A 10,719-nucleotide genomic window follows, 5' to 3' on the forward strand; every position below is an offset into this window, starting at 1 on the left:
GGAGTGAATTCTCTTATGTGTTACTAAACTAAGTTATGAAAGGTATGAAACAATATCTCAGAATAATTTTGATTGGCATTTCTGTAGTGTCCAAGGATAATAAATATTTAATATGAGTTTCTAAGTCATTTAAGTTTCTTCAACTGTATTATGCTTATGTATATAGCCCATTTGAATTACGTTTTTTTAAATATAGTGTTTTAGTTTTTCAAATCTGTTTCAAATATAAGCCCATTAGTGAATGTGCACAGGGAAATAATGTTTAACAATTTCTGTAAATGGTCATTAAAAAAAATCATTAATGACAAATTAGAAAATGCTCTCTCAATGAACTCACAGAATTGGCAGACAAGTTGTAAATAATAGAATTCATTACAAAAGTCCAGGACAGGGACTGGAGACATGGCTCATCTGTTTCAGAATTTGAATCCCAGAGGACCTAAGGGGCAATTAACAATTCTCTGTCACATCACATCCCAGTGAAATCCACTGCCCTCTGCTTGCCGCTGGCAGAATTGCATGAAAACAAATATGGGGAGGTGGGAGGGAGACAACAGGCATGTGGGGTAGCACCCACATAGAGGTAGGCATTCTGGGGAGAGAATAGGGATTTTATGGGATGAAACTGGAAAGGGACAGAATATTTGAAATATAGATAAAAATATCCACTACAAATTGCCTAAAAGAAATATTTCCAAACTGTAAGACCTCCGCCCAAAAGAAGCTATGATATATATCAAAATGAACTCAGCAAAACATCATTATCAATAACAACAAACAAGCCAACAACAAAAATATTAAAAATGTTCATTCTTCTACAATTGGTGGAATTCATTAAATGTGCAGTCATAGTTGATGCTATATTTCAAGGAATCCACAGGCATCAAACTCTGTGTGTCCTGAACATTTTACATTCCCATACTGAATTGTTCTATTTCCTCTAATGTATTAGAGAAATACTTCTGTGTTTCTCCTTTGTTTGTCATTATAAAGGAAGCTAAATTTGTGAGCACAAGGATAAAGCAAGGATATATTTCATCATGAAGGGGGGTTCCACAGAGCATGACACACTGTCTACATCAAGAGCACAGTTTCCTGTGCAGCTCTGGCTGGCTGTGAACTGATGATGAAGCCTACGCTGCATGAGACTTGCAGAAAACCACTGTTGCCTTACACTTGGGCTGTTACAGGAGGAAGAACAACACACGACTCAGGACGGTCTTGTGAGTGAAGGGTTAAATATCACATTTTTATTTATAGACAAACATTAATTTATTCAAGAACATTTTAAATTGGGGAGTCAATGAGTTCAATGTATATAGCCTTAGGAATATTAATTAATTAATATTAATTAAGTACACTAAAGTTAACAAATGAATAACAAAACTTCAAACTTAAACAAATAAAACCAAATGCATAAAACAACCAAACTTCAAACTAAAAACCAAATAGAACAAGTAAATTAGTCAGCATTCAATTCATGCTGATTTTTCAACATATAACTCCAGCCTGTTGCTGGCCTTGCAAACACAGAGAACGGCAGGTAAGATGGTAAAATCTCTTCAAGAGGAATGTAGACGCCTCATTCAGGGTGGTTGGTTGTTGATGGACAAGTCGTCAAAGGGTTAAATGTGAGGCGTGTTCCATGCCACATCTCAAGGTCTTTCAAATTCAGCCCAAGATTGGAACGGTTACAAGGACTGAGATGCGGGAGGTGTTATCAATCTTTGCACCCTCAGTGCTCCTGGTGGACAGGTCTGTCTCTGAGAGCTGTAGTCCTGCTCTGGGCCATGGACAAGCGTCTGCTGCAGTGTTCAGACCTAGGGGTGGAAAAGGCCTGGTGAGGACCTGCCATGTCACTTCTCCCATACATAGCGCACAATTCAGCAGGATAATCCAGGATGATCTTTCATCTGAGGTCATTTTCTCATGCCCAAGAGAGAAGGGTAAGAGACCCCACAGGCCTGCATATTTTCCCAGCTTTTAAAACTGCTAAAAATTGAACAGTGAACAGCAGATAATTCCAATCGTCCATATATATTATATTTTAAAATCATGTAGCAGCGTCTCAATGTCAGATGAGGAGACATGTGAACAACCTAGAAAACAATAGGAAGGCCTTGGAGGCCTGGCCATCACTGAAATGAAGACTATCATTATTCCTCCAGTGCAGGAATATGCCTGGGGTCCACTCACAACCTCAATATCTGCAAAGACCCACAGAAACAATATCTCAAGAAGTACATGCACACTGAAGTGATATTATATTTGGCAAGAATATGCTGCATGGAAATCTTGCCAAGGGTAGGCATTGAACTCTAACGGAAATACTCATACAGAAAATAAACTATACCACTCCTTTGTTTATGGTTATCAAAAAACTCTTTGTGGGGAGACTTAAAGGCACTGGGCTCAGATAATACAAGAGAGCTCAGACTGGAGGGATCAGTACACCATAGCCAGAATCTCTATGGATCACATACACTTCATGGATGGAATTTCTTTTAAAATGGACAGGAATAATATTCTGAGCTGCTCCTAGCTGACAGATGCTGATAACTATGATGAAAGTCACACACCCAATAAGACAGTTCATAAGTACAGGGAATCTACTTGGGTCCTCTCATCCTGTGCTTTCAAATCATCTCAGTGACACCGAAATGATGCCGCATCTTCTCAGACAAGGCCTTTTGCTCAGTGAACAGTTTGTTCTGATTCAGGGCGTCCTACAGACTTTCCTACATTCTCTCCTCATCCTGGTCATTAGAAGATTATATTGTCCATGGACACAGGCATGTATACAGAGACAGACAGACAAACAGACATACACACCTTTGAACTCACCCAAATATATTTGTTCACACATACAAGCAGAGTATTTTGCAGAATGTGCTTAGTTTCCCAGTTAATGGTAATAGAAGAGATCACCCAGTCTACTATTGTGGCATAAAAAAAAAAAAACCTGGAATGGGGTAAGTACACAGTGAGCATAGGCTAAAGACAGCTCAGCCAATAAACTGTATTCCCCTGAAAATCAGAAATTAGAAATGTGACATCTAGGCCTGTTAGCAAAGACTGCTTAGCAAGGGCACAAGGCTGTGCACAGGAGGCTGATTTCAGGCAACACAGCACTGGGTGGGGGCAGGTGAGGCTCTTCTGTCCTCTGCTCACTGTTTCCCAGTGCATGCAAAGTGAGCTGCATTTTTCAATATGAGGACCCTTTAGGATACAGTACCTGACAGGGGAAACAAACTACCAGCACAAACAGCTAGGAAATCTCCACAACCACAATCCAAGGTAAAACTTGTAATGGGATGCTATCAGATATAATTCGAGTGAGATAAGGCTGACTGATTCAAAGTCAAATGCTGGCAGGTATAATCAAACTCAGCCACAGTCCATGGAAGGGCTGGACAACATTGTACCTTTTCACTTTCTGACTGGTGCACTTCTGGATAGTTTTGCTTCACGGCTGCTCTGAGGTGAACCACTACAACACTAATGTGCCACAGTTTCTCTGCTGACACCTACTTCTTGTTCTGGAATCGCTGTGACAAAGGTTGAACTTTTACAAGAGTTGTGCATGGCTTCTCACAGGGGTACCCATTTGACACCTCCAGCAATGTCTGAGGGTCATCACTTTTCTAAACCCACCTTACAGATGATTTTCACTCAGAACAAATGATTTTGAATAACAATAGTTAAGAGTGCTACAGACCCAACACAGGGTGAGTGCTGTGGACTATTTTGAGCCTAAGGTTCTGTCTGAGGCAAAGATGTGATTCCACCTCAGCATAACTCCTGGACATCTTCTGCCTGCAGATTCAACTCTAAGCAAATTAATCTTTCAATTAACAATTTCCAGAGCAAACTCCAAAGCCAATGTATATTCAATCAAGTTTAGGCCGATCTAGAAAGAAAGTGGTGGCAGGTAACGATTAACATAACCAGGATGTTGAGAAGACACAACAAGCATGTGACCTTCCAGTGTTACTGCACACCGAGAGCAAAGAAGGAAAAAGAGCCCTGAGTCAGCAGTTTCCACACTCAGGTACATGGATTTCACACAGCAGCCTCTCCTCAAATCCCTGTACCCTATTCCTGAGATTTCTCCAAGTAGTGTCAATGTTGATGAATAGTTTTCCCACTGTAATAATTTCAATAGTAATCAAAACCCCATTAAGAACAGTTTAAAAAAACTAATTGGAAAAATTGTGTTTCCTCTTCCTCTCTCTCTCTCTCTCTCTCTCTCTCTCTCTCTCTCTCTCTCTCTCTCTTTCTCTCTCTTTCTCTCTCTCTCTTTATATATATATATATGTATATATATGTATATATATATATACTTTTACATGCTTCTATATGTGTACATATAGACTAATACAATATATATAAATATGTGTCTGTGTTCAGAAACTTGATGAGTTCACACACACACACATATGCACGAACACACATATACACACACTTCTATATGTAAGCACCCATAGCGCAAACACTTAAAACAAGCAACTCCCAATGTAACATGTGTACCATAGCCATAACCATGTTCACACATCTGTGCCCAACGACACAAACACACACACACACATACACACACACACAGAGTCAGAGAGAAATGGAGAGGGGGAGGTAGGGAAGGAGGGAGGGGAGAGAGAGAGAAAGACAGAGAGAGAGAGAGAGAGAGAGAGAGAGAGAGAGAGAGAGAGAGAGAGAAATCACAAGTGAGAAGCAGAAAAGAATGAGGAGGCCATCCTTCTGGAAGCACAGTTGTTGCATACAGATTAGGCAAAGGAAATGTGTCAGTGAGAGCGTAGACACTGCTCTCCATCCCTTATAGAGTAAACCTGTGTGGGGAATGCACTTCTTGGGCACACGAGGTTGAGAGAGTTGGAGAAAAATTTCCCTCTAACCCTCACATATCTCACACAAACCCTCACCCTGAGAGAAGTCTTTCTTACATCCCTGTTCATCCAGTCAGCTCCAGGACATAAGCCACAGGAAAGAACACTAAAACACTGACATAGAACAGGACTGACACACTGCTTCTCAAGCTCTGTCACTATGAACCACCATTTGGAAAGGCAGAAGGGACCATTTTCAATGTACAGGGAAAAGGAGAGAAAGTCCACAAGCCCCATCATAATTGACAATGATAACCATTCTTTTAGCAAGTGAACTGAACTCTAATCAGTTCTGGGCACTACAAAGACGGCTACCACATGGCATCCCTCTAGCATGTAAGTGTGCAATGTGTGATCAACAGATCCCCCTTAAAGAAATGCATTTTCTAGTTGAGCAGGAGGATTTGGTTGTCAATCCTCCAGTTTCTTGCATGAAGCTAGAATCACAGAAAGTTTTGTAAATGGGCAAAGAAATGAACAACTGGATGAGACCTAGGAGAGTGTCTGGATAAGTTGGAGAAGGTTAAATTGGTTTGACTTGGTTTCTGCTTAGATATCAGGAAAACCTGCCCTTGATGCTTCATTCATCCTACCTGAGGCTGCTTGTTACACGGATTTTCATACTGGCTTCCCCACAGAACCTTGTTGTTTCCTTAATGGATTCTTCCAGTGCAATCTGATCCCTTAGAAGCCCTTTGTACTCATTCCATGCTCTCTGGGCATTGTTCTTCAGCTCAAAACACTCAGTTAGGAGGGGGCAGAAGCTGCGGCTGAGACACAAAGAAAAAATGGTGAATCCCAGCCAGGCTCCAACTTCCTCCACTTCTCCAAGTCCATTCCTCCTTCTAGGGTCCTGATCAGAAGAGAGCCCCAGATTATAGTCCAAGTCCACAGTAGCCATGGAGCATAACCTAGAGACAGGTCAAATGGAGAAAAGAGCAACATTCCAGAAGACTCAGGGCACTTCTCAAAAACCTGACACCATTGATTCAAGTTTTTCCTAGAAGTGGACTTAATCGTTATGTGTGCTTATATGTCCATTTTATTAGAATGTCCCTTGGAGGCCAATCTTTCTATGTGTCGTGTGTGTGTGTGTGTGTGTGTGTGTGTGTGTGTGTGTGTGTGTGTGTGTGTCCTGTCAGAGCCCCAGAGCATCAGGATTGATTGATGACTCCATCATTGTGCACACATTTTCTATGTACAGGATCCCTATTTGGGAAGGACAATGACTGATGAATCTCACAGTCTCTTTCCATTTGTTCAAACTATCTACAAGCGGTAAAAATCCTAGAGCCTTCCTTAGAGACAGGCTTCCTGGTCTGCTTCAAACACTATAAAGCCTGATCCTCACTTTACTTCAAAGATAAGAATGGGCTGACACATGCTGTGCCTAGTGCTGGGGTCACAACCTTGTAAGTTACTCACCAGTACCAGTCATTTTCCAGTGTAAGGTTTTTACATTTGACCAAAGCGGTATTGATCTGCTCGCTCATTTTCTTCATGTCGGTCATCACTTCCTCGTGCTGCATCATGAGCATCTCGGACTCAAACTTGTTCCTGTGACAGGGCGTGGTCCAAGGATCAAATAACATTATGAATGAAGGATTCAAGAATTACATGAATTCAGACTGAATCCTGAACTACTCCAGCCTAGGACATGCCACGCCCTTACTCCTTGGTACTGGGTGCATTTGGTATTTATTCAGTTTATTATTATGAACACAGGGACAGCAGTGCCAGGAAACAAAAGCAGGGAGCTGATTTGCTTGAGCTCCCTGAGACGGTTTGAAGGAATAGACTAGCTTGCCAAGAACTTTCGAGCGTCCTGTGCCACCATCCAGGCTCCAACTTAAACCCATGAAGACTATTCTCCTGTTCTTAGGTAACAATTCTCAATCATAGAATCTATTGCTACATGAAAACCCAAAGGAACATGAACAGTATTTACAGGGAAAAGAATTTATAGCACACACCAGGAGATTCCCATGTGTGTCCACCTGAGCAGATGTGAAATGTTGTACTGTTCAAAGTGAGGCTCTCACCCACATCATTATCATGCCATGGAAATTGACACAGGATAATTCTCAGGCCAAATCAGAACACAGAATACCCAGATCTTAAGTTATACACACAAACGCACTCACACATGCATACACACACACAAACTCACACAAAACACTCTCTCTCTCTTTCTCTCTCTCTCTCTCTCTCTCTCTCTCTCTCTCTCTTTCATACAATTAGAATGCCAAATAAATACAAGAATGTGGCATTATCTCAAAATACAATGAATAAAATCAGAGAACAACAATGATACCCTGTTGACAGTCCAGTCACACACTGTGAGGCAGCAAGAGGGATTAGGCCCCTCCAGCTCTTCACAGGACCTATTGAACCCAAAGCACCTCCACATCAATTGCAACAATGATTGCTCATAATCAGAGCACCTAGAAATTCCCACAACCCAACACCTGTCCAGGCTACCTAAACCACACAATGAGAGCTCACACACTACTACCCTCAATCCCAGACTGTAATTCAGGCCACAGGCTATGATTTACGTTTGTAGCAATCAAAATAGCCTGTGCCACCATCTCATTCCCATCTGATCTTCACATTCTGATGCAATCAGGAAAGTGATTTTGACCATGAGGACACCCTGGAGTTGTAGCCTACTGTGATGTGAGGAAATGTGGATTTAACAGAACTTGCACTGTGACTACCTGTGATTTAAATTCTTTCCAGGGTAATCGGCCAGGATTCTCCTGAGTTCATCTCTCTCCTTCTGCACCTTGTGGAGAGCAAATTTGAGGTTCTCCAAACGCTTCATTCTCTCCTCCTCAACAGGTGTCGTGGAGGGTTGGGATGATGCTTTCTGATCAGACTCTGTAGGTAGATAAACACCAGTAAACAGGCATATATGTGGACATAGTGTCAAGAAAAACTATGCTTACTCTAAAACAGAAGTCTGAGGATGAACAGTTCTACAGATACAGTGACTCCCTGACAGAGCAAGAAAGCGATCTTTAAGCTGAACTCAGCTCAGTCCCTGTTCCCCACCATCATAGACATATGGTGACATATGCCATCATAGATATAGACCACACCTCCTACAGCCATTCTTCTGCACTGAAATTCTAAAGCTGGCCTAAACAAGAAGAATTGGAGGACCTTCTCAGCTAATGTCTGATGTGAGGCAGGTAAGTCCTTGAGTCCAAACTGCTTAACATCTTGAATCCCTAGTCACGTGTGTTCAAGGACAAAGTAACTGAGACCTTGATATATGACCAGGAGAGTATCCCTCTTGGCATCAATGACCCACATAATCTACAGGACACTGCTGAGAGGAAGTGCTTCCACAGCCTATCCTGAGAGACACTTTTTTATTCTTACAGAGGCTCATCCTGGTATTCTTTGACACTGCCTATGACACTAAAGAGATCCAAGGAAAGCCCTTGACATATAACAGTTCTTGGTTCTCTGTCAAACTAATGATCAGAAATTGTTGAGTCTGGGTCAGCCATTTAGGAAGACTGAGGCTCTAAATCATATGTCCTACTCCTGGAAGGACCAGCTCAAGCAAACCTCCTCCAGGAAGCTCCCCTTGCCCTGCCCAGTACTCACTTGACCTCCTCAAGGACCTTTCCATTCGTCTTGTTCTCCAACGTGATAAAAGGCTGGCCTCCCTCTGCCTTGGTCTTGTCTCTGCATAGATATGATTGTCCCTCCGAAAGAGACTGAGGATCCTGGAGAACATGCCTCCTCGGGATCCCATTAGGAAATGAAGGGAAATCGCTCAGGCAGTTGGTGTCACCACAACACTGGTGACATCACAGAACATTCTAGTGTCTCCTGGATACAAGAGAATTTCGAGGGAAGACACCACCGGTGATATCACTGGGAAATGCCATAGCTTACTTGCTAACTACCTCTACCCAGACTGACCAGGTTCTGCAGTGGCTTTTCCAAGGACTCACTTTTGAGCTAGGGAACACCCATTCGCACACTCTCCTTCCACAACTTCAAAGTTCTCACTGCTTCATTACAGCTCAGTTCTGAGGACAGGGAGAGTTGGTTAAAGCCTTGATTTGGATAGAACATCTTTGTTAACAGCCAAAAATCTAAAGACCCTGGGTGAGGGAGATTCTTCTCCCTGAAATGTATACCCCAGGGTCCATGGATGTCACATATAGTCCAATTTCCACAGTTTTTACTGTTCCCAGGAGGCCAATATTTTTTCCTACACCTTCAATGTATGCAAGTTGGAGTACATTGTTTCATGGACTGTGCCTTGGGAGGGGGCATGGTTTCAATGTATTCACCCATGTTTTTTCCTGAAATCCCTGTCTTACAATCCCATTTTGTGCAATGAAAACTCCTGTTTCCTGAAAACATAGGTGCTCAGGTATAGGGCAAACATCAAACTGTAAACTTTCTGTCCATTCTTAAAAGTTAAAATCCCCAAAAATGAGGGAACTGAAACGCAAGCGAGAGCCATGGAGGGGCAGAATGCAGAGGTGCTGCTGGCCAAGAAAGAGCAGGAAGAAGCAGAGAAGCTCTAGCACATCATGGTGTACAGGGAGCTAGAACTGGAGTTCCACCTGGGCAACCTGCTGGCTTCTGACAGCAACCCCTCGATGGTGCTGTGCCAGACCAGGGCCTTGCTGGAGGCCGAGCTGTGTGCCCTGGAGTGGGAAAACCCAGAACATCTCATCAACCAGCTGTGGAAGCTGCTGACCAAGGCATGGAGGAGGCGGTGGTAGTGTGCTTGCAGGAGCCTGTCACAGGCCTTCCCCGCAGGAAGCCACTGCCTGGCCAAGAGCTCTCCCTTGCTGGTAGCAGTAGTGAGCAGAGCTTTAAGGGCATCCATCCCAAAAAGAGGACCAACCTCATTTGGGATCAGGTAATGGTCAGTAGTGATCCCTTTTGGCTACAAGCCCTCCCTGGATGACACTGACTCTGGTTTGCCTGAAGCCTCAGAGATAGTATTAACTTAACGTATGTATGTATGTATGTATGTATGTATGTATGTATGTATGTATGTGGGTGTGTGTATGTATTCATGTATGTGTGTATGTATGTATGTATGTATGTATGTATGTATGTATGTATGTACGTAAATATGGCAAAACTCAAAAAGCCAAACTAGGAATGAAGGAAAAATAAATTGAGAGTATGACACAGTTGAAAAAAGTTCTTGGTTTTGGTTTAACTTGTGTTTCTATGTTTAATGTAAAGAAGAATCTTTCTTCTTGTCTGAGTAGGTGTACCTTTTGTGTCCTACTGTCAGAAGGTGTGCTATGGTATTTGCTAGAGAATTTAATAAAGCGCCAGATGAATCCATAAATGTAATTTTTTAAGGTTTTCAAAGAATGATGTTTTTTATGTAAAAGAAAAGCATCTGATATTGTTTCTATGAGCAAATAATTGGCATCAATATTTCAATCTCTAGCTATGCGAGTGTAGATTTTCCAATGTAGGTCTTAATATTACCTAAACAAAATTTCCTAGGCTTATCCAAGAGCTTAGAGTTCCTGTTTGTTTTACATGAAATGCTGATAAACTGCTCTGACGATAGCCATGTCCAGTTACAGTCCACTGGGCAGGGATCCTCACTGGTTGATCAGTAAAGTATTAAATCCCTGTCACAGACCTCATGCACAGCAGTTGGCTGGGTGCACTTTGCTCCTTGTCCACTAGAGGGAGACAAGCCTGAATGGTTTAATGTAAATGGAGACTCTCAGTAGCAATGGGCTCCTGCAGTGCTAAGATGTCCCCAGCAGAGCAAACCTGTGTGAAGAACTTCTCAGGGAGCAAGTGT

The 10,719-nt window shown here is 42.3% G+C and overlaps 1 protein-coding gene across 1 annotated transcript; it reads right to left on the reverse strand.

Moving 5' to 3' along the window:
- Positions 1–1,286: 1,286 nt before the first annotated feature.
- LOC120093102 (disks large homolog 5-like) lies at positions 1,287–8,856 on the reverse strand. The gene is made up of 5 exons (XM_039093771.2): positions 8,523–8,856; positions 7,622–7,784; positions 6,327–6,458; positions 5,495–5,671; positions 1,287–1,820 (listed from the first exon to the last, which is right to left on the reverse strand). The coding sequence occupies exons 1-5, from the start codon at positions 8,671–8,673 to the stop codon at positions 1,736–1,738; spliced, it is 708 nt and encodes a 235-aa protein (XP_038949699.1). The 5' UTR covers positions 8,674–8,856; the 3' UTR covers positions 1,287–1,735.
- Positions 8,857–10,719: the final 1,863 nt, after the last annotated feature.

Source organism: Rattus norvegicus, chromosome 15 (assembly GCF_036323735.1).
Source record: "Rattus norvegicus strain BN/NHsdMcwi chromosome 15, GRCr8, whole genome shotgun sequence".
Lineage (NCBI taxonomy): Eukaryota > Metazoa > Chordata > Mammalia > Rodentia > Muridae > Rattus > Rattus norvegicus.